General features: G+C 45.8%; 1 protein-coding gene across 4 annotated transcripts in view; it reads right to left on the minus strand.

The window, feature by feature from the left end:
• Nucleotides 1-24,978, minus strand: part of LOC110485942 (alpha-1,6-mannosylglycoprotein 6-beta-N-acetylglucosaminyltransferase B) — a 161,189-nt gene that overhangs the window by 86,551 nt on the left and 49,660 nt on the right. For all 4 annotated transcript variants that reach the window (XM_036940616.1, XM_036940615.1, XM_036940613.1 and 1 more), the window contains exons 3-7: nt 23,898-24,048; nt 17,080-17,189; nt 12,689-12,762; nt 8,771-8,956; nt 7,106-7,270 (exon numbers count right to left, since the gene is read on the minus strand). In XM_036940616.1, the coding sequence (XP_036796511.1) occupies nt 7,106-7,270; nt 8,771-8,956; nt 12,689-12,762; nt 17,080-17,189; nt 23,898-24,048 (686 nt within the window). The remainder of the gene's footprint in view (nt 1-7,105; nt 7,271-8,770; nt 8,957-12,688; nt 12,763-17,079; nt 17,190-23,897; nt 24,049-24,978) is intronic.

The following is a 24,978-nucleotide window of genomic DNA, read 5'->3' on the forward strand; positions in this document are numbered from 1 at the left end:
CTCACACACACACGCTCTCTCTCTCTCACACACACACGCTCTCTCTCTCTCACACACACACGCTCTCTCTCTAACACGCGCACGCTCTCTCTCTCTAACACACACACGCTCTCTCTCTCTCTCTCACACACACTGAATAGCCACTGTAAGTCTCTTTGGATAACAGCCTCTGTTGAGTGGCATATATTGTGTGTGGACGTGTTTAACTATTCTTGAGGGGACTTCTGGTCCCCATAAAAAATAGTTCAACACGTACACACACACACACACACACACACACACACACACGGTCTAGAGGTTCGCCAGAGCAGGAATGGAACTTTTTGAAACTCCACTCTTTCCAAAGGTGGTGGGTTCAATTCCCTCAGGGATCACATACACGAACTAGAAACAAGTGCACTGAATATGCACTCACTGCACTGTACGTCTCTCTGGATAACAGTCTCTGTTGAGTGGCATATATTGTAGAAAATGTAAAACGGTACACAGACACATACACACAAAAGACTCCTCTATGCCAAGCTCTCCTGGGATCCCTTCCCTGTCCCTGTTTCTGCCACTGCCAGGTGAAATAATGGTTATTCTCTCTCGCTTATGTCTCTCTCCTTCCCTCTCCCTTTGTCTCTCTCTCTCCCTCCCTCTCCCTTTGTCTCGCTCTCCTTCCCTCTCCCTATCGCAATCCCTATCTCTCTCCCGTGCTCCCATTCTCTCTCTCTCTCTCTCTCCGGCTCCATGAAGTTATTCCTTTTCCGGGAGCATACGCAAATAAACAAACCCAAACAAACTCAATCAAGGGAAACAGAATTTCATCCCCAGAGCATATTGGAAGGTTAAAAAAGTGAACCGGAGAGGAATACTAAGTCGGGATTGCATCAGTGGAGAGGAGTCGGAGACAGAGGCGGAGAGGGAGGAAGAGCAGGATCGAGGAACAGATAGGAAGCACAAGGGGGTCAGAGTTAAACGGCGGCAGACTGCTTTTCTCCCACCTGTTGTAATTACTTCGTTACTGACACGTCGTCTACTGGTGGGGGTAGACACACATGCATGCCAGATAATGACCGTCAACACCTGATCTCAGATCAGATATTATCCACATATTAAGCACTCCATCACGGGGCTGTACACTGATCCCCTATCAGTATTAATCAGCGCACACAACAGCCTCTGTCTACCAATTACGTCACGATGAACAGCTTTGGGCCAGAGCACTAAAACTGCCGTCATGGCACTGAAACATCTGGTGTAGAGATTGCACAGTATCACACAGCCAGAGAGATAAGGAGGGGACAGATCTAAAATAACAAATCCATTTCATGCGTTTGAGGCACAAGACGACTCCGACAATCAATACTGTGGAGGATCTGTGTGGACGGACGCCTATTTGAGGCCTGTCGGCTTATTTGAGCGAGAGAAACGGGCAGAGACAGATGTGAGGAGTGAAGGAGGAGGGCCTGTTCTTTTATGGCCCCTCGTTCGCTCCATCTTTCGAGTCCTCCGGTCCTCCCTCTCGCTCCCGTTTCGTTTCCCTTCACTCTTTCCTTAATCATGTTGCTGAGTGTGCATGACACAATAGTAGAACAAACTGCATTCATTGAAGGTGTCGACACGGGGAAGGGGAAGGGAGAACTCACTTTCACTCTTTCTTTCATGTACCTTCTTTCTGTACCTTCTTTCTTTCATCTGCAAAACCTGAATACCACTGAATTCCCTGACTGAATGTGGCAACGAGCAATTGCAATAACATAACAAGATATAACAATATAAGATATTGCAATAACATAACAAGATATAACAACATAAGATATTGCAATAACATAACCACCCCTTCTCTACCTCTCTATCTCTACCTCTTTCTCTCTCTCTACCTCTCTCTCTACCTCTCTCTCTCTCTCTACCGTACCTCTCTCTCTCTACCTCTTTCTCTCTCTACCTCTTTCTCTCTCTACTGTACCTCTTTCTCTCTCTACTGTACCTCTCTCTCTCTCTCTCTCTCTCTCCCTCTCTCTACCTCTCTCTCTACTGTACCTCTCTCTCTCTACCTCTTTCTCTCTCTACTGTACCCCTCTCTCTCTCTACCTCTTTCTCTCTCTACTGTGCCCCCCTCTCTCTCTACCTCTTTCTCTCTCTACTGTACCTCTCTCTCTCTCTCTACCTCTCTCTACTGTACCTCTCTCTACCTCTTTCTCTCTCTACTGTACCTCTCTCTCTACTGTACCTCTCTACTGTACCTCTCTCTCTACCTCTTTCTCTCTCTACTGTACCTCTCTCTCTCTACTTTACCTCTCCCCTTCTCTACCACTCTCTCTCTGCATGCTGGGAGTGTTTGGTGCATGCTGGGAATTGTATGAGCGAGTGCGAGTGTTGTCTGGAGTTTAGGTCGCCTGATGTTTTCCTTCTTGTTTTCCTTTTCCTGGTGTTTTTCCTTTTTCTATGCATGATTAAGGTGATTATTTATTTAATTTATTTGTCGTGGTAGAATTAATAAGTATATTGTTTCTCTTGTGGAAATGGCCCTGGCTTTGGCGGGGATGGCGACCCACATGGGGACTCCGTCCCTGTCACTTCGGCACAGCTTTAGGTGTGTTCCTGAAGCTACTGTCACTGTGGAGGAGTTTCAAATGTACCGGCGTTTATTCCCAATGAGCTATTGGAGCGCGAGTTATTGTGTTTTTGGGAAGTTTGCGAGCTCAATTAAGATTTTCCCGTTGGGTTGCAAACACCCGGCTCAGAAACAGGTCATGTCGTTTCGGCGACAGGTGTTTATGTTTTTGGACTCACCGGAGCAGACTTTGGAGTTGTCGTTTAAAGTCACGTATGACAACAGACTGTATATGGCTAATGCTAGTACGGGCAGTCAACAGTGTTTTGAGTGTGGGGATGTTGGCTATAAGAGACATGCTTGCCCGAAAAGGGAGAATGCGGAGTGAGGGACACAGGTGGTCCTCGTAACGCCTGGGCCCACTGATGTAGGGAGAGGTGGGCCGACAGCGGTAGAGCAGTCACAAGCACCTGTTGCTGAGGAACACGATGTCTGTGTTGAGGGTACGGAGTTGCAGCTTGTACCAGAGGGGAACATAGCGTCTGTTATACAGCAGAAAAATATTGTTGTAGTAGGTAAGGACGGATCTGGGGAGCCATTTCCTCAGACTGGTGAGGAGATGTCCAGTACGAGTGACGAGTGACAGGTGTCACGTTCTGACCTTAGTTCCTTTTTTATGTCTTTATTTTAGTTGGTCAGGGCGTGAGTTGGGGTGGGCATTCTATGTTTTGTTCTGTTGTTATATTTCTATGTGTTTGGCCAAGTATGGTCCTCAATCAGATGCAGGTGTCAGTCGTTGTCTCTGATTGGGAGCCATATTTAGGTAGCCTGTTATCTATTGTGTTTTGTGGGTGGTTGTATCCCGTGGTAGTGTTTTCACCATATGGGACTGTTACGGTTGTTTGTTTGTTATTTTGTTCAGTGTTCTGTTGATTTATTAAATGTATCATTATGGACACTTACCACGCTGCACATTGGTCTGATCCTTGCTACTCCTCCTCTGAAGAAGAGGAATTCTGTTACAACAGGAGGGGGTTCATGTGGAGCTAGTCTCCCAGGTAGTGGAGGAGATGCCCACTACGAGTAATGGGGTGCTTGAGGGCGTTCAGGTGTGGCTAGTCTCCCAGGTAGTGGAGGAGACAGGTTGTATGTATCTGATCACTACTGTAGTAGGGTTGGAAGGTGTGACATTACTCCTGTGGGTTTCTCTGATCACCATAATGTTACTGTTGATATTCACTTGTCCACGAAGGTCATCACCTTACTGGTATTTTAATGTTAAATTGTTACATGATGTCATGTTTTGTGAAAAGTTTTTGTTGTTTTTGGGAAAAATTGAGAATTTTGAGTCCTTGAGACAATGGTGGGAAGTTGGGAAGAACCAAATACAGTACGTGTGTTTTATCAACAGTATACTGCTCTCTCTCGTATTGAAGTTAAAGAGACTATCAGGGGCCTTGAACAGGACATCAAATCAGTTGAATTGAAGTTGCTCACTCAGAACGACCCCGGACTAATGACCTTACAGGACAAGAGACATGAACTGAGGTCGATTCTCCATGAAAGAGTGAAGGGTGTCTTGATTAGGTCTCGCTTTGCTACCCTCAAGGATATGGATGCTTCTAGCGCTTAAAAAAAAAAACCTAGAGTAGGACAGGCGACATTGCAACACAAACAGATGGTCTGCCTTCGTCTCCCTGATGGGATGGTGACCACGGATGACAGTGAAATGCGCCAACATGCCGTGGATTTCTACTCTGCCCTCTATAAGGCGGAGGATTGTGACTCTCTGTGTACTGAACAGTTGTTACATGGACTTCCTCAATTGGGACCTGAGCAGAGAGTTGCTTTGGACTCTGACATTACTCTGCAGGAGCTGTCCACAGCAGTTATGCAGCTCCCATCAGGCCGAGCCCCTGGCATCGATGGTTTACCATCTGAGTTCTATAAGCACTTTTGGGGGTATATTGGGGGTGGGGGGGGGGGGGGTTATGAAGTGGTTTGTGAATCTTTCCATGAGGGTTCTGTATCCTGTCAACATGCTGTGCTTTCATTGTTGCCAAAAAAAAGGGGGATTTGGCTCTCATAAAAAATTGGTGACCTGTTGCATTGCTGTGTGCAGAATATAAAATTGTATCGGGATGTCTCTGAAACAGGTTGAAAGAATATCTGGGGCTGTTGGTCCACAAGGACCAGTCTTACTGTGTACCTGACCGCTCTATTGTGGATAACTTGCTTCGAATAAGAGATGTTTTAGACGGCTTTTGACCGTGTGGACCACCAGTACTTGTTCAAAACAATGAAAGCCTTTTGGGTTTGGGGATTATTTTGTCTTGGATGACTTTATGCTGGGGGGGGGGGGGGGGGGGGGGTTGAGTTGCCCCATCCCCATCCAAATTAGTATCAGGCAAGGATGCCCAATTTCAGGACAGTTATATTGTCTGACAATTGAACCAGTGCTTTGTTTTGTAAGAGCGAGGCTTACTGGTTTCTCTGTACCAGGAGTAATGAAGGGTCCCACGATAGCACTGTCTGCGTATGCAGATGACCTGACAGTTTTTTAATTACAGGATGTTAAGGTTCTCTCAAACGCTTTAAAGGTGTATGAGGGGGCCTCCTCAGCTAGAGTCAATTGGGGTAAGAGCGTTGTGGGCAGGTCAGCTTCAGATAGGGTCCACTCCATGGTTACCAGGGGGGCTTCAGTGGGGCAGAGATGGGATGAAGGCTGTTTTTTTTCTAGGCTCCGATGTCTCTCAGAAAAATAACTGGGAGGGTGTATTGGAGAAAGTGTGTGCCAGATTGTCAAGGTGGAAATGGCTGCTACCCCAGCTGTCTTATAGGGGAAGGGTGCTGGTAGCCAATAATCTAGCTGCCTCTAGCCTGTGGCACAGACTAATGATTTTACAGCCACCGGTGGTGGGGGGGGGGGGGGGGGGGGCTTCAGAGGGCTTTCCGGTTTCAATCAGCCTGGAGACTGTTGACAGTGATGGTTCTAGCTGGGTCGACACAGCCTATGCATTGATGAGGAGAGCGGGCGGCTTAGACAAACATCTTTTCCTCTTAAAGCTAGAAGGGGGTGATTTGTCTGGCCTGACTGGCTTATCAGTCTGTTATGCAGACTTGGAGAGTTTTTGCTCAGTCCCGTAAGGCGGCACGCCACCAGTGATGTGGCTTTTTGAAGAGCCTCTTTTATTTACAACACTGCCATCCAGTCCCGTGCTCTGGGTTCAGCTAGCCTACGTTCATGCCTGTTAAGTGTGGGGTGAACCAAGCTGGGTCATCTGATGCGGAGCAGGAGCAGATCGCTGGAGGAGCTGGGAGAAAGAGCGGGGATCCGATCATCTCGGCCTACTGAGGAAGGTCGTCGCTGAGGTCCGCCGACTCCTTGCCAGTACGTCATCGGCAGTATGTGACTGACACTTCCAATTCTGATCGATGGACGGAGGGTCTGGGTTATGTGTTCCCTGTGCTGACTGTTAGTGCTGCGGCAGGGGCATTAGAGGAGGACGTGGGGACGCTGCTTTCCCTCGATACCCCAGAGCTGGCGACAGTTCAAGGCGTTGGGAAAGAAAATCGGCGTGAAAGTGTGCCGTGCTTCTTCCCTGGAGGGGTAAAATCGACGAGGTGGGCGGGTGTATTTTGTCCAGGTGCCTCCTCACAAGGCTGTTGGCGGTCTTTATACAAACTGCCTATTGAAAAGGGGACAGCTGACCTCCAATGGAGGATAATACATAGCCACCAATGTGCATCTGGTACACCTGGATCCTACTGTTGGGGAGGGGTGTCCATTCTGTGCCGAGTCGGAATCTTTGGCTGTTTTTACAGTGTCCCCGGTTGGTCGGGATGATTGGCCTGATCACTAGCTGGTTCTCAGCTCTGGGAGAGATTTTTCTCTTCCCAACAGTTCATATTTGGGCCAAAGTACAGGTTTAGTCGAAGGGGTGTCGTTCTCTTGCTTAATGTTGTGTCAGGGGGCAGCTAAATTAGCACTATGGAAGACTTGAAAGAACAGTATTCGTGGGCAGGGGTCTGTAGATGGGGTGGGAATGTTGGAGGGGATGATGCAGCGAGACTGAGGGCTGAGTTTGCCGATTACAAAATGGTTAACAACATTGGTTAACAACTCTGTTTATGAGTATGGGGTATTCAGAGGCTGTGATGTTTAGTTACTGTGGAGGTTAGATTTGGTGTTGTGTTTGTAATTGATGTGTAACCATGGTTTTGCTTGAGTGTTTGTCGTTTTGTGGGTTCCCAGACCCAATAAAGGTTATTTGAAACTCTCAACTCTCTCTCAAACCTAACCTTTCTCAACCCTACCTCTCTCAACCCTAACCTTTCTTAACCTTACCTCTCTCAACTCTACCTCTCTACCCATCTCACTCTCTACCTCTCTCTCTACCTCTACACCCCTCTCTCTCTCTCGCTCCCTCTTTCTTCCTCTCCCTCCCTCGCTCTCCCTCTCTCTCTACCTCTCTACACCACTCTCTCTCTCTCGCTCTCTCCCTCTTTCTTCCTCTCCCTCCCTCTCCCTCTCTCTCTCTCCCTCTCTCTCCCTCTCATCTCTACCTTCTTCTGTTCCCTCCAGCGTTGGCGCAGCTTGGCGTGGAGGCGCTGGGCGGCCGTGCCCCACTGTGACGCCAGCCTCCTCATGCGGCGCTTCATGAAGCTCAGTGACTCTTTCCCCGTGCCAACCAGGTCCAGCAGAGATGACAGGTCTGTACGGAACGCAGCCTATAGGGAGGGGGAGGGAGAGGGAGAGGGAGAGGGAGAGACAGACACAGAGGTTAATCCCCCCCCCAGTTTGATCTTTAAAAACATTATATGATCTAAGATCCCAAACAATAAAAGCCTACATCTGTACAAAGATGCAGAGAGCGTGTAAGTAGTGAAGAAAGACACAAAATGAGGGTGAGAGACGGAGCGAGTGTGGGAGGGAGGATGACAAGAGAGGAGGTCAATGGGAGCGAGCCTACAGGTATACTGAATATGGCATTACATGATAGCTACCCACACAGGCTCCTCTCCCACATCCCCTTCTGCCATAGGAACACAGTAGTTCGGAGGAGTGTGTGCAGCCTGTGTTCTCTGGGGAGATAGTACTGCAAGCCAAGTCTCTAGAGGAACCTGTGCTAGTTAAACGGCTCTGACTGTGTCGTCTGCAAGTCTCTCTCTCTCTCTCTCTATCACACGCACGCATATGCAAACACACACACATGACGCATGCACGCACGCACACCCCCCCACCCCACACACACACACACACACACACACGCACATACACGCACACACACGCACACACACACACACACACGCACACACACACACACACACACACACACACACACACCTGTGTGCTCACTCAAAGACCCTGCTATAAATGGCCTAGATTATCTGGCTAACAGAATCACTGCTGTAATTAGAAATGTTGCCAAACACTAATAAAGCTCTTCAATACTAAAGTACAGCAGACAATTCACACAAACACATCCAGCATTCACACTCACACACACACAAAGACACACACACACCGTGTGTTCAGGGATCTCTCTGTGTGTAGGTATCTCTGAACCTGGTTAATAGCTGTGCAGGGACTGTGCAGCCCCTATTGACTCAGCCTTGAACACCGTTCCGCAAATAGTGTCAGGCACTGAGCTGTATGTTTAAGTGTAAAGAGTTAATTTGTGCAGCGTGTGGAGATTGCTCTACAGCAGTACAACAAGAGAGGGAGGAGAGGGAGGAGACGGAGGAGAGGGAAGAGAGAGATGGAGGGAAGAGAGAGATGGAGGGAAGAGAGAGAGCAGATTGAGGAGTGGGAAGAGAGGGAGCAGAGGGAGGAGATGGAGGAGAGAGATGGAGGGAAGAGAGGTAGTAGAGGGAGGAGAGGGAGCAGAGGGAGGAGATGGAGGAGAGAGATGAACACAGTAAAACCATTAGCAGAGAAGGCGGGCGTGCGTTCATTAAAATGTGTTTTCATATCTACCATTCAAGCTTATACAGTGTAAGTATGAAGATCCATTTGTCTATTGGCTGTGCTCTTTTGAGTGTGAATTAGTGCGTGTAAGTGCTTAAACATGTCAGCTTTAGCCACGCGTCTCTTAGCAGGGCTCGTGCGTATACGGGCATCTGCTTTTGTGAGTGTATGCGTCTTCCTTTGCGTGTGTGTCCATCTTCCCAGTCTCTTGATGGTGGTTGTTCGGTGACTGTGGGAGGGGTTCTGTGTGTGTGTCTCACCTGTCTCTTGGTGGTGGCTGTCTGGCGTGTATGTGTATGGACGGTGGGGGGGCTGCTGTGGTTCCTCCAGGCCAGAGGGGGGCAGAACCACTCCACCTCGCTCAGGTAGATGAGGAAGGAGCAGTCGGAGCCGTCCACCCCGTAGAAGGCATAGCACGGGTCTGACGTCCAGCGGGCACGCATCCACTGGTGATACAGGGGTCAAAGTGTAATGGTCAGGTGACTTTGTCTTTGGTGAACACAAATCAAAGAATAAAATAATTGCCACAGGTCATATTAAAACGATAGGGAGTTTTCGTCATATATTAGATGCACCTAAGTTCCTATGTGCAGTTGGATGGAATTACAGGTTATAAGTAACGTTCCCTCTAATTTTATCACTGAGCTAATTTCAGGTCTGCTGAGCACAAACTTGAGCACACGCTTGAATGTTGTGAAAGTTCCGTGCGCACGTTTACTGGTAACACTGAGGCTGTACCCACTTTAACTTACAGTTTATAACAGTGGCTAAGTAGGCTACTGTAGCTATTTAATCGTAATGAAGGCCTACCAGAGGGGCCTACCATCAAAAGCAATGGAGAAAAATGCATCCCATAGCATTTTAACATGGAAAGAGCTGCTCCATCATTCAGCCTACAGTTCAAGGTATGTGTGTTTGTTCAAGGTATGTGTGTTTGTTCAAGGTATGTGTGTTTGTTCAAGGTATGCTTGCATTCCATGAGAATTTTGGAAGAAAAAAAAAACATGCAGGACTTGACATTAACCTGTTTATCCACTTGTCCTTCAGACAAGGAAGTGACTGTAAAGAAACCACTTTACAAAATAAAATGAGTTATTATTCCCATACCATTATTACAGAGAATCTGACAAATTATGCTACGTTCTGCCTACTGGCTACTTAGCTTATTCAAGTCTGTCTCAAAATACAACACTGCCCCTTTAAGACAAAAAAAAAAATACAGTTTACTTGACTCACTTTTCAAAGATGTCTAGAAATGTTTTGTGTTCTTATAGGAAGCAATCACTCCGCCATTGCTGACTACAAATGATCTATAACTGGGCTAATAACTCACTAACTAGCAAAGGATATGAACAAATGCGCACACATGGCTACATGCAGCTCTCTCTTTAATCTCAAAACAATGTCATGCCGTAAACCTAGTCCGCTCATGCTGTAAACATAGTCCAGTTTAAAGTGATAGGCACAGATAGGCCTACTCCAGCTCTGATTGGTTATGCCTCAAGTCTGTGTAGAGTATGGGCTGAGTCAAGCGTGTCAATGCAATAGAATCCTACTCTGATGCGTTCTCCCTACAACAAAATCTTGAGTTTGAGTTTATTTTATTTTTACAGGGACAGTGCACATTAATCAACGTTTCAGTAAAAGTGTCGGTTTTAGCCAGCCGGCTAATTTTCCACCGCAGTCCCTGGGCAGGTTATTAAAAACATTTACAATATAGACAACAGCAACATAGGACAAGCAAGACGTAGCATACAGACAGAGCAACATAGGACAAGCAAAACATAGGACAAGCAAGACGTAGCATACAGACAGAGCAACATAGGACAAGCAAGACATAGAATACAGACAGAGCAACATAGAACAAAAAGCAGCAAGACAAAATTCATAAAAGCAACAAAGTGTTTCCACACCTCACAAGCTACAGACAACAGACAACATGGAAAGCGGCAACACACAGCTAGGGACCATGTTCAGAAATCTGATTGACCTTTAGTCATGTCTTCAAGCATTTTGTGAAAGTGTGATATGTGGTGCAGTTATGTGTGTCTGATGGCAGTGTATTCCAGACATGGGAAGCTCTCACAGAGACAACGGATTTACTAAAGGTTCTTTTCCTTAAGGGAATTCCGGCTCTCACAGACCTGCTGCCATATTTTGGGGTTTTCTGTTTAACAAAAATACTGAATGGAGGGGGAACCAGGCCATTTAGGATCTTGAATACAAGACATGCATTGGTGTATTGCACAAGATTTTCCCAACTCAGGAGCTCATGCTTTCTGAGGATGTAACAGTGATGATGGCTATTGGGCTTCCTATAAAGCACTTTGAGAGCCTGTTTGTAGACAGACTGAATAGGTCTTAATGTTGTACAGCAAGCTTGGGCCCAACTAGTCAAGCAGTATGATAATTGGGGGAGTATCATAGATTTGAAGTACATTTTTTATACCTCTGTAGTCAAACAATTTCATATAAATCGGAAATTAGCTAGGTTGAATTTGGTGATTTGAATAACCTTTTTCACATGCTTTTTAAAAGAGAGGTTGGAATCAAGTATGATGCCAAGGTACTTCAAATCAGATACCACCTGGAGCTTCTCCCCTGACACATAAACATCTGTCTCCGCAGCATGTTGCCCTCTGTCAAGTTCTGACCATAGTTCTTTTGTGTTTTCTTTGTTTTAGTGTTGGTCAGGATGTGAGCTGAGTGGGCATTCTATGTTATGTGTCTAGTTTTTCCGTTTCTATGTTTGGCCTGATTTGGTTCTCAATCAGAGGCAGGTGTTAGTCATTGTCTCTGATTGGGAATCATATTTAGGTAGCTTGTTTTGTGTTGGATTTTTGTTTGCCGTTTCAGTGGAGTGTTTCGCTCTGAAGCCAAACTGCATGGAGTGTAATGTGAAGGGGCTGTTGTTGAGGTGGGCAATCAGTTCTGCTACACACTTTTCAACAACCTTTGACACAGGTAGTATACTGATGGGCCTGTAGTTACTCACGTCAGCAGGGTCGCCTGATTTAAAGATGGCCGTTATTATGGCCGACTTCCATACCCTTGGAAACACCCCGAGACCAATAGATGTGTTGGTGACCTTAGTAATGGGGCCAATGAGTGACTCTTTGTAGTTTTTAAGAAAGGTAGAGTCCAGCCCAAACACATCTTTGGCTTTAGAGTTCTTTAGTGAGCTAATCACCTTGTTCACCTTTGACTCAGAAACCTCCCTTATGATGAAGACAGGTTGAGTGTCATTTACTAGCACTGAGCCCAAGAAACAAGTGGAGGCGTTCTGTGTCAGAACCCTGACAGAGTCAATAAAGTAGGAATTGAAGGCTATTGCTATTTCGACTGCATCCTGTGTTAGATTGTTATTCACCATGATTTCTAGTCTTTTTGCAGTGTTACTATGGTCTTTCCCTGTTAACGTTTTTAGATTCTCCCAGATCAGTTTAGAATTTCCCTTTGCTTCACCAATTATGTTAATAAAAAAGTTTGCCTTGGCTTGTCTGATTTCTTTCATCACCTTATTTCTCAACATGGTAAACCTACGTCTGTCATGCTCTGATTTGGATCTTAGGGCTATTTTTAGAGCATAATCTCGTTCTTTCATCAATTTCCAGATTTCTCCATTTAGCCAAGGAAGTGCTCTTTTGGACTGGTTTGGATTTGATTTTCTTTAGGAAACCATTTATTGTAGTCTGGATTGTGGATAGAAAAACCTGACTATCAGCTTCCACGTCTGTATAGGACAAGAGATCATTCCAGTTCATTGACCTTAATTGCGTTTTCAAAATAGCTTAATTCACTCTTAGGTATTCTTAGTTGATCCGGCCTTCTAACAGTAGAGAGGTTAAACCTGCTCTTAGACAGCTTTCTGGCTATAAGTGTCAGATTATGATCAGATAGCCCAGTAACCATATTGACTGATTTAGTCACTCTCTCTGGTTTATTACTGAATGTGGCTAATATTGCTTTGATTCGATCACAATTCCCACAGTAAAGGGAAACGTTGATAGTGTAAGGGGGAAAACTTTATAAAGTTGAGTGAAGTTCAATCTCGTGCTTCTGTACGGGGGCTGATATTTATTCTGCACGGCAGTCCTGGGGAGCTTATAGGGAACATTGGTTATAAGATATCAGGGGAATCTCTTATAGCCTAGCTAGATAGACAGAGAGAAACTCACATCCACTTTGCCAGGGCAGTCTGGGTAGCGGGGATCTCTGGGTACCTCACACTGGCTTGATGAGCCGTCTCTCACTGCCGAAGAGAAGAGACACACACATCATAGTTACACACTGCGGAGACATAGATCACACACATCATAGCAGAACACTGTGGAGATATAGAACACACACATCATAGTAGAACACTGTGGAGATATAGAACACATACATCATAGCAGAACACTGTGGAGATATAGAACACACACATCATAGTAGAACACTGTGGAGATATAGAACACACACATCATAGCAGAACACTGTGGAGATATAGAACACACACATCATAGTAGAACACTGTGGAGATATAGAACACACATCATAGTAGAACACTGTGGAGATATAGAACACACACATATAGTGGGGAGAACAAGTATTTGATACACTGCCGATTTTGCAGGTTTTCCTACTTACAAAGCATGTAGAGGTCTGTAATTTTTATCATAGGTACACTTCAACTGTGAGAGACGGAATCTAAAACAAAAATCCAGAAAATCACATTGTATGATTTTTAAGTAATTAATTTGCATTTTATTGCATGACATAAGTATTTGAACACCTACCAACCAGTAAGAATTCCGGCTCTCATAGACCTGTTAGTTTTTCTTTAAGAATCCCTCCTGTTCTCCACTCATTACCTGTATTAACTGCACCTGTTTGAACTTGTTCCCTGTATAAAAGAGACCAGTCCACACACTCAATCAAACAAACAGACTCCAACCTCTCAACAATGGCCAAGACCAGAGAGCTGTGTAAGGACATCAGGGATAAAATTGTAGACCTGCACAAGGCTGGGGTGGGCTACAGGACAATAGGCAAGCAGCTTGGTGAGAAGGCAACAACTGTTGGCGCAATTATTAGAAAACGGAAGAAGTTCAAGATGACGGTCAATCTCCCTCGGTATGGGGCTCCATGCAAGATCTCACCTCGTGGGGCATCAATGATCATGAGGAAGGTGAGGGATCAGCCCAGAACTACACGGCAGGACCTGGTCAATGACCCGAAGAGAGCTGGGACCACAGTCTCAAAGAAAACCATTAGTAACACACACGCCGTCATGGATCAAAATCCTGCAGCGCACGCAAGGTCCCACTGCTCAAGCCAGCGCATGTCCAGGCCCGTCTGAAGTTTGCCAATGACCATCTGGATGATCCAGAGGAGGAATTGGAGAAGGTCATGTGGTCTGATGATCTCCACTCGCCGTGTTTGGAGGAAGAAGAAGGATAAGTACAACCCCAAGAACACCATCCCAACCGTGAAGCATGGAGGTGGAAACATCATTCTTTGGGGATGCTTTTCTGCAAAGGGGACAGGACGACTGCATCGTATTGAGAGGAGGATGGATGGGGCAATGTATCGCGAGATCTTGGCCAACAACCTCCTTCCCTCAGTAAGAGCATTGAAGATGGGTCATGGCTGGGTCTTCCAGCAACGACCCAAAACACACAGCCAGGGCAACTAAGGAGTGGCTCCGTAAGAAGCATCTCAAGGTCCTGGAGTGGCCTAGCCAGTCTCCAGACCTGAACCCAATAGAACAACTTTGGAGGGAGTTGAAAGTCCATATTGCCCATTGACAGCCCCGAAACCTGAAGGATCTGGAGAAGGTCTGTAGGAAGGAGTGGGCCAAAATCCCTGCTGCAGTGTGTGCAAACCTGGTCAAGAACTACAGGAAACGTATGATCTCTGTAATTGCAAACAAAGGTTTCTGTAGCAAATATTAAGTTCTGCTTTTCTGATGTATCAAATACTTATGTCATGCAATAAAATGCAAATTAATTACTTAAAAATCATACAATGGGATTTTTTGTATTTTTGTTTTAGATTCCGTCTCTCACAGTTGAAGTGTACCTTTGATAAAAATTACAGACCTCTACATCCTTTGTAAGTAGGGAAACCTGCAAAATCGGCAGTGTGTATAGAACACACACATCATAGTTGCACACTGTGGAGATATAGAACACACACATCATAGATACACACTATGGTGATATAGAACACACACATTATAGATAGAACACACATCATAGTTGCTCACTTGGAGATATAGAACACACACATCATAGTTGCACACTGTGGAGATATAGAACACACACATCATAGTTGCACACTGTGGAGATATAGAACACACACATAGATACACACCATGGAGATATAGAACACACACATCATAGATACACACCGTGGAGACATAGAACACACACATCATAGATACACACCGTGGAGACATAGAACACACACATCATAGATACACACCGTGGAGACATAGAACACACACATCATAGATACACACCGTGGAGAACACACACATCATAGATACACACCGTGGAGACATAGAACACACACATCATAGATACACACCGTGGAGACATAGAACACACACACGATAGTCATACAGACTCTTTAAGCCTTACAGTGGCTCTTCCTTTAAAAGTTGCGGCGTACCGCAGCACAGCCTGCAAAGTGCCGCAGAATTATACGGCACGCGATTTAAGTGTCAGCCGCTGTTGCCAGAACGACGCAATTTACCACAACCTGCCACCATCTATCACCAACGGTCGCGGCATAAGCTCAACACTTCTAAAGGGAGAACCACCGTGTATATCCACGCCTGCATCACCTTGAAAAGCAACATAATACTTGTCCTGTGAAGAGAATAGACATCCTTAAAACAGACATTTAACAACCTTTTCAGCAAACCATATGTACCATCAGTTCCCATGCAACATCAGGCCTGCCTTGGCGCACACTGTTCACCGCGGGGTACAGAAATACAACCCCTCGTCAGTGCTGCCATCCCTCCTGGGCTAACGGTACAATGTGTATCCGCTCACTCACGCTGCACTCACTGCATTATTTGGTCCATTGAGTTGGCTAACTGCCTCCCTGCAGCTGGGGGCCTACAGCCAGGAAGAGAGACTGCAGTTGAAACTCAAAGTTCCAGCAGTATGGATGGGAGAAGACCGGAAGTTATATTGATGAGGCTTCGGTCTTGTACTCGGCCTCTCTCTCTCTCGCCGTGGCTCTCTCTCCTTCCCATCTCCTGCTTCCTCTCCCTCCCTCACTCCCACTCTCTCTATCTATCTCCCCCTTCCTCTTGTTTTCCCCCAGATCTCTCTCGCTCTCTCTATATAGTCCTCTCTCTGGAACAAAACATTCTCTGACAGCTTCCATGTGGTCTGATGAAAGCTTTGTCTCTGTCTGTCTCAGTCACTCCCTCCCTCAAGCTTCTCGCCTCTCAAACCCGCCACACACATTTCCCGGCGACACAAAAGATTTCAATGCCTTCCTTTTGATTCCAATAATAACAACCGTCGCCGTATTAAATGTGCAGCGGACTAATTAGATAAAAAACTCGAGGCCCCCGCAAAAACTAAAAAAGCGGCGGCTGGGAGAGAGGGAGGTGCGAATTCCAACTTCCGAGCACGCCGTCTCGCGCGTGTGTGTCTCTCTCTCTCTCTCTCTCTCTCTCAGCCACGAGATGAATCACCGCTGCGCCCGAGTCGAAACGCACAATAAAGTCCACCGAGTGTGGTGTGTCTTCATCTGTGATTAATAAAAGCGGTTGTGGTTCTGCCCTCACGTCCTTGCCGTGAAAACAAAGGGAGATAAAGACTAATTGCCTCCGGTAACGACTTTTGCTGTTGGTTGAGGAGAGGGAAGAGGAGGGAAGAAGAGCTGATTAAGGACTGTCGATTGAGTTCCCTTGACAGACGCTCGCGCGCGCGTGTGTTTTCCTGTGTGTGTGATTCCAACGCAATCGGCATAAACTGTGCCGGTAGCAGAATTATTTTGGATTTGATTAAAAAAAGGAGGAGTTGGACAGAAGAAGTCAACAGCAGTGGAGGGAAAGCAATAAAATGGAGACAGGACTAAAGAAAGTCGGCTGGCTGTACTGTTGACTTGTTTTCTCCGAGTAGATCTCACTTTTATTTCCCACACCACCAACTCATTTCATACGCGAATCCCTTGTCCTGTGGCACTTTGAGCGGGCCGCTTGTATTTGAGATCTGAGGGGTGAGGGTCTGACGTGTATTGCCGTTCGAAAAACGTTTGGAATTGATGTTCTGACTACCCGGCGAGGATGACAACGGTTCGTGTTTTCATGGAGTGGGAAGAACCTTTTCACGCTGCTTGAGACAAACCCGACCAAAGCCAAGCCAAGATGCACTGAGCTGGCCCAGTTAGCCGTCCACCATAGTTGTCACCATAGTTGTCACCATGGTTGGTGGAACCGTGCAATGTTCATAGAAAGTCATGTTTGGGCCACCCCAATGATGTGAATAAGGGATGTGCAGTTCCATATGTATTGCACAGCAATAACCCAGTGTGTAATGTTAGTGTTATGAAATAGTACCTCTGCCGGCGGCCATGCTGTTCTGGAGGATCTGTTCCACTCTGACCGCCATGTTGGACACGTTCTGAGCTATAGCCTGGATCCTCTCTACCAGGCCTGCTGGCTGGAACCTGCCCACACACACAGACCGAAAAGACACAATCATACAAAGTGAGAAACATACATTGGGGCTGCTCTTTGATCCCACACTGTGTCGAGACAGACAGAGAACAACATCAGTGTCACCTCAAACAACCTGAGGGTAAAACTCCGTACCGTACCATCTGACTGGATGACTTAACAATGCTAATAAAAGTTGAGCAGAGCAAAGAGCGTGTACTTATACATCTCTCTCTCTCTTTCTCTCTCTCTCTCTCGCTCTCTCTCTCTCTCTCGTTCTCTCTGTTGCTTTCTCTCTTGTTCTCTCTGTAACTCTCTCTCTCTCGCTCTCTTCCTCCCTCTTTGTCTCTCTCTCTTACAGATGTAAGACAGTGTTAACAGGCTGTGAAGAGGCTAATTGTGAGGCACTTGGTTGGAGCGTGAAATAGAAAAGGCCCCATACCGCCTGCTGTAACAGCCAATACAATTTCCTCTGCAGGATAAGATGGCTCCCTTGCATGTTTAACACCAGTCCCCAGTTCAGATGAGAAGGGAGGGGCAGTTTTGGGAAGGAATTTAAGTTTACAGAGGGTGTGCAATACCCTCTAACTATTTTGCCCAGTCAGCAGGCAGCATTTAACCCCCACTTACAAATCATGCTCTGAGAGAGGATCAGGGAGACTGAGTGTGTGTGCTTTCTATAGATGAGGTAGAGGATAGATTGCTGAGCTGCCTAATTGACTAACTGTCTGTCCACGGTGATGGGGAGTTAGCTACAGAAAGAGAAACGGTCTCAGAGGAAATGAAACTCATTCTAGACTAGTGTTCTCAGACTGTGGCTGGCTTAAAGTACAAGCTGTAGACAGCTGTAAAGGATACAAAAAGCCGAGACCTAATTTATCGAATAATAGCACTGATATGTCTTTGACTTTATTGTGCTTATCCTTGATCGTTTTTCTACGTACGTACTGGCGTTTCAACGTGGCGACTTCATATATTTAAAAAAATATATATTTATTTTATTTAACTAGGCAAGTCAGTTAAGAACAAATTCTTATTTACAATTGACGGCCTACCCCTGGCCCAACCAATACCAGTCAAGTGTTTGGACACACCTACTCATTCCAGGTTTTTTCTTTATTTGTACTATTTTCTACATTGTAGAATAATCCGTGAAGACATCAGAACGATGAAATAACACACATGGAATCATGTAGTAACCAAAAAAAGTGTGAAACAAATCCAAATGTTCTACCTAAAGGGGTCCTAAAAATTCAAAAACCAAATAGCTAAATGATCCATAGTATGACCATCTAAAAACAATTCCATATGTCAGCTTAGCACCCACCCCTCCTCCAACAATTTTTTTGTGAGGGCAACTCAAGTCTGAAATTTCAAAGCGGAAATTGCAAACTTTAGAAGCCTTTAAAAACTCAAACACACTACACGTTTGCATTTCCTGCTCGGCAGGAAACTTCTCAGCGACAAAAGAGTGATCAAATTAAGATCCTACATGCTGACTCTGTTCAACACAAGTGCAGCCAGGAACTCTAAGCCGAGGCTTAGTAGACCGAATCTGTTTGGTGGAATAATCTACATTCAGAAAGAAATAGAGGGCATAGAACAGCCACAATTTGTTATCTATGGGCAAAAGACAATTGCTGGAGCTTAGTGGCCCACCTTAGTGGCTGAACGGCTGTCTTTGTCGTGGACTAGAATAAATGGATTTCCTGAGGTGTTTCTAATAATTAATAATAAAGCCAGAAGCCCAGTTAGATTTTGGTGTCCAACAACAGGACACATGATTTGGAATCACTTTTTATTTTTTTTATTTTACCTTTATTTAACCAGGCAAGTCAGTTAAGAACAAATTCTTATTTTCAATGACGGCCTAGGAACAGTGGGTTAACTGCCTGTTCAGGGGCAGAACGACAGATTTGTACCTTGTCAGCTCGGGGGTTTGAACTTGCAACCTTCCGGTTACTAGTCCAACGCTACCCTGGCGCCCCAAGACTTTGTCATGGAGAGTGTGGTTGTGGAGGGAGAGGGGAGTTGTTGGACAGTCTCATTGAGGGGGTTTAGATGGTTCACCTGAGGTGGTTACAGCCAGCGAGGCTGGGCACAGGACCAAAGCACAGAGCACAGCCCTCTGACAGAGCACAGCCCTCTGACGGAGCACAGCCCTCTGATGGAGCACAGCCCTCTGACGGAGCACAGCCCTCTGACGGAGCACAGCCCTCTGACGGAGCACAGCCCTCTGACGGAGCACAGCCCTCTGACGGAGCACAGCCCTCTGACGGAGCACAGCCCTCTGACGGAGCACAGCCCTCTGATGGAGCACAGCCCTCTGACGGAGCACAGCCCTCTGATGGAGCACAGCCCTCTGACGGAGCACAGCCCTCTGACGGAGCACACGAGGATTAATGGCGGTGCACAAAGGACACCGCGAGGAACACATGCACGCTCACTCACACATTTAGAGTCGGCGACTGCCGCGGAGGGGACGAGCCACGTCGCTCTCTCTGCTCCAGTGGACTGTGATTCCTATTACATCACTCATCTCTACTTTTAATCTCCCTCTCCCGCTCCCCCTCTTTTCTATTTTCTCCATTTCACTCGCTTTCTATCACTTAATCATTAGCTGTTGGATGTCTCTCTCTCTCTCTCTCTCTCTCTCTCTCTCTCTCTATTCCTCTCTCTTTTTCTCTCTCCCTCCGTCCCCTTCGCTCCGTCAAGTTAGTCCTTTTCCGGGAACACACAAGAAACAAACCAAAACCTGTTTCCTCACCCTACTCCCTCATGTTGCTCTCTCTCTTTGTCTCCCTCTCCTTCTCCAGCTTGTCTGTCTCATGGTAAAGGTGGCCTCCGCCTCTGTTATTCTGAAGAGCGTGCCTTCCCAGTACATCAAATATGTATACTTATCCTTTAATGTGTCTCTGTAGCAATTTTGGTTTCCCAACCTCATAAGGCATGGGCCGAGGACGATGGGATATTGCCTGATTGCGTGACGTAACACAGGAGAACCCTCTCCGGCACGATGTCTCTCCCTCTGTCTTTTGCCCCACCACAGCATTGCTTGTCTTTCTTATTTTAGACTCCTCTCTCTCTCTCTCTGTGTCTCTCTCTCTCTGTCTCTCTCTCTCTCTCTCTCTCTCTCTCTCTGTCTCTCTCTCTCTCTCTCTCTCTCTCTCTCTCTCTCTCTCTCTCTCTCTCTCTCTGTCTCTCTCTCTCTGTCTCTCTCTCTCTGTCTCTCTCTCTCTCTCTCTCCTATCTCAGTCTCCATATCGATCTTTTTCTTCTCTTTCAGTCCCTTTTTCGCCCTTCCCCTCTCGCTTTCTTTCTCTCCATTTCTTACTCATGTCTGCACAGTCCCATAGTGACAGATACATAGTGGTGTAGGTCATGTGTTTTAAAGGGCACATCACCAAGTCACAGAGGTCTAAGCCTCTGAGGGGCCATAGGGACACCTTGCCTGGAGCCAAACTCTCCCTGGGGGCCACTCAGGGGTTCTGGTCCAATGACATATTACGAAGCAGAGTAACTGTACTCACACTACCTCTAGTAATTAAAGATGCATTGACTGTACAGTAGATGGGAATGCATAATTGATGAACTGACTGATTCATTTGGCCATTTACAAATGAATATGATGTTATATCTAAAAATAACACATAACACATATCATGTAGTTAAACAAATCAATAATATATTTTTATGTCTTCACTATTATTCTACAAAGTAGAAAATAGCAAAAAATCCCTATCATGAGGTGTGTACAAACTTTTGACTGGTACTGTAAATAGATATATACAGTGCCTTGCGAAAGTATTCGACCCCCTTGAACTTTGCGACCTTTTGCCACATTTCAGGCTTCAAACATAAAGATATAAAACTGTATTTTTTTGTGAAGAATCAACAACAAGTGGGACACAATCATGAAGTGGAACGACATTTATTTGATATTTCAAACTTTTTTAACAAATCAAAAGCCCAGCCCCTTTACTTTCAGTGCAGCAAACTCTCTCCAGAAGTTCAGTGAGGATCTCTGAATGATCCAATGTTGACCTAAATGACTAATGATGATAAATACAATCCACCTGTGTGTAATCAAGTCTCCGTATAAATGCACCTCCACTGTGATAGTCTCAGAGGTCCGTTAAAAGCGCAGAGAGCATCATGAAGAACAAGGAACACACCAGGCAGGTCCGAGATACTGTTGTGAAGAAGTTTAAAGCCGGTTTTGGATACAAAAAGATTTCCCAAGCTTTAAACATCCCAAGGAGCACTGTGCAAGCGATAATATTGAAATGGAAGGAGTATCAGACCACTGCAAATCTACCAAGACCTGGCCGTCCCTCTAAACTTTCAGCTCATACAAGGAGAAGACTGATCAGAGATGCAGCCAAGAGGCCCATGATCACTCTGGATGAACTGCAGAGATCTACAGCTGAGGTGGGAGACTCTGTCCATAGGACAACAATCAGTTGTATATTGCACAAATCTGGCCTTTATGGAAGAGTGGCAAGAAGAAAGCCATTTCTTAAAGATTTCCATAAAAAGTGTTGTTTAAAGTTTGCCACAAGCCACTTGGGAGACACACCAAACATGTGGAAGAAGGTGCTCTGGTCAGATGAAACCAAAATTGAACTTTTTGGCAACAATGCAAAACGTTATGTTTGGCGTAAAAGCAACACAGCTGAACACACCATCCCCACTGTCAAACATGGTGGTGGCAGCATCATGGTTTGGGCCTGCTTTTCTTCAGCAGGGACAGGGAAGATGGTTATAATTGATGGGAAGATGGATGGAGCCAAATACAGGACCATTCTGGAAGAATGGAGTCTGCAAAAGAAAAAAAAAAAAATGGAGTCTGCAAAAGACCTGAGACTGGGACGGAGATTTGTCTTCCAACAAGACAATGATCCAAAACATAAAGCAAAATCTACAATGGAATGGTTCAAAAATAAACATATCCAGGTGTTAGAATGGCCAAGTCAAAGTCCAGACCTGAATCCAATCGAGAATCTGTGGAAATAACTGAAAACTGCTGTTCACAAATGCTCTCCATCCAACCTCACTGAGCTCGAGCTGTTTTGCAAGGAGGAATGGGAAAAATGTTCAGTCTCTCGATGTGCAAAACTGATAGAGACATACCCCAAGCGACTTACAGCTGTAATCGCAGCAAAAGGTGGCGCTACAAAGTATTAACTTAAGGGGGCTGAATAATTTTGCACACCCAATTTTTCAGTTTTTGATTTGTTAAAAAAGTTTGAAATAGCCAATAAATGTCGTTCCACTTCATGATTGTGTCCCACTTGTTGTTGATTCTTCACAAAAAATTACAGTTTTATATCTTTATGTTTGAAGCCTGAAATGTGGCAAAAGGTCGCAAAGTTCAAGGGGGCCGAATACTTTCGCAAGGCACTGTATATATATTTTTTACACATATTTTACTTTTTTTGGGGGGGGCACAAAACTACCTTCATATTTTCAGTTGTTTTTTAAAACAAAATGGAGAACACCATCGTGTTTGTTAGAATCTCCCCTTTCCCATTCGTTTGTAGCCCAAACGGTTCGGAAGCTACCAAACAGAAGTGAGCACATCGACGGTATCAACTTTAGACGGGTCTCTTGACACTTGTGGGGTTCAATGGTTAAACCGTTTGTTAAACAGTAGATGAAACCGTTCGGACACTACAGACGTTTGCATGAGAAGATGTCTCACGGTCTGACTAGCACCGCTACAGCTCTGCCTCCTTTCACCGCAGTTGAGGAAGTGAGACACTGGAGGATGCGGTGGATTGAGACACGTCCGATGCAAAAAAACATATCTCCAGTTTAAACTGACAGATTTTTGATGGGGATTTTTTTTGTTATGCAACGTAAATTCATGCACTGGTGTGTCAATCGACTCTAGGGGGTTAATTATAATCCACATAACAAATTACATTTGTTGTTGCTGCCTGAATATTTTCCTGTTGTAGCAAACTGGCTCAAATTAGTAGGTGGTGTGAAACAGTCTTCACGCAAGAGTGGAACATCACCAGATAAAAGTTCACATCTGCGCCAGACAATATATATCACACCTTACGCTCCCTTTTTCACATGCAGGGCTGAACTTCAGTGTTCGTCTGGCATTATTTAACGAGGCCTGATTCTGTTGGCTATAGAAATGAGGGATTCTAGTGCCGGAGTCTGATCGAGTGGTAACGCTCTCAGCTCCTGGACCACGTGCATGTATGCCCCACGGCAACAGGGTTATTGGTCTATTGTATGTTCCATTCCTACCCTTGGCCTTCCTACAGTAGCTGTCATTCCTCGTTCACTGTCTGTCCTGTCACTGTCCTATTGAAAAAAACGAATACAAGTATGAAAGCATGTTTCGAATGTCCTCAATGCATGTATCTCTCATCTGTGTAGCTTTCTGTATCTTTCCAGAGTTCAACCTGACCCTTAGAAGTTGGATGTGAAATGCAGTAAAAGGGATTGAATGGAGAGCGCAGACAGTCAAACTGGACATTGGCGGATCTGTGCTTGGAAGAAGGGAGCGACAAGGTTAGACAACCCTGCCCTTGTAAAGCTGCCGAGGGCAGACCAGACTACCTGGCAGCCAAACGAGGAGAGAAAGCAGAGGCTCTGAAGAGAACAACAAGAGAGGAGGAAAAAGAGTGAGTGAGAAAAAGGGAAGACAAGGACGGTAAGATGCCTGTCCTAAGCCCACCACTCCATCCAGACCGTACCTGTTGATGGCCGAGCTGAGTTCATCCAGACGGCGGGTGTCGCTGGTGGTGCTGTTGTCCAGTTTGGAGAGGCTGTCCATCCTCTTCAGGATCACCTCCAGCATGTCACTGATCTTCCTGAGCACCCCACGAGACTCCACTCCCCCCATCACTACACAGAGAGAGAGAGAGAGAGAGAGAGAGAGAGAGAGAGAGAGAGAGCGAGAGAGAGAGAGAGCGAGAGAGGGAGACAGAGACAGAGAGAGAGAGAGAGAGAGAGAGAGAGAGACAGAGAGACAGAGAAAGACAGAGAGAGAGAGAGAGAGAGAGAGAGAGAGAGAGAGAGCGAGAGAGAGAGAGAGCGAGAGAGGGAGACAGAGACAGAGAGAGAGAGAGAGAGAGAGAGAGAGAGAGAGACAGAGAGAGAGAGAGAGAGAGAGAGAGAGAGAGAGAGAGAGAGACAGAGAGAGAGAGAGAGAGAGAGAGAGAGAGAGAGACAGAGAGAGAGAGAGAGAGAGACAGAGAGAGAGAGAGAGAGGGAGACAGAAACAGAGACAGAGAGAGGGAGAGAGGGAAAGAGGGAGAGAGAGAGAGATAGATAGAGAGAGAGAGAGAGAGGGAGGGAGAGGTAGTAAACAATCGATAAACGCCTAATAACAAGAGAGCGTGGAGCGTTCACTATTTAGCTGAGCCCAGTCTCCAATTCACATCATTAAGTAAGCATCCTTCTCTTACTGCCCTACAGCTTCCTGTGCTAGCAGCATACTTTGCCTGCCTAGCTTAGGCTAATACATGAATTAATGTAATTCTTCAATCCCAGACTTCCTACCACCTAGAGTATAATTATTAATGGTACACACTGCCGCAAAGGCCTGAGTTATGAAACTATGAAGTGGAACTAATGTTGACATTCCCCGCACTCCGGTGGATGCAATTACGTGCAACCACGGCTGTATTTATTTCACCCTAGTGAATCAGAGAGGTCGTGGGTGCAGACACGTGCGTGCGTGCGTGCGCGTGCGTGTAAGGTCAGGCTCTTTATCCTCTTTATGCTCTGATTGTTCCACTTCTCTTTACAGGATTATTTGGTGGCTGCTGGCTA

This window comes from Oncorhynchus mykiss, chromosome 13 (genome assembly GCF_013265735.2).
Source record: "Oncorhynchus mykiss isolate Arlee chromosome 13, USDA_OmykA_1.1, whole genome shotgun sequence".
Lineage (NCBI taxonomy): Eukaryota > Metazoa > Chordata > Actinopteri > Salmoniformes > Salmonidae > Oncorhynchus > Oncorhynchus mykiss.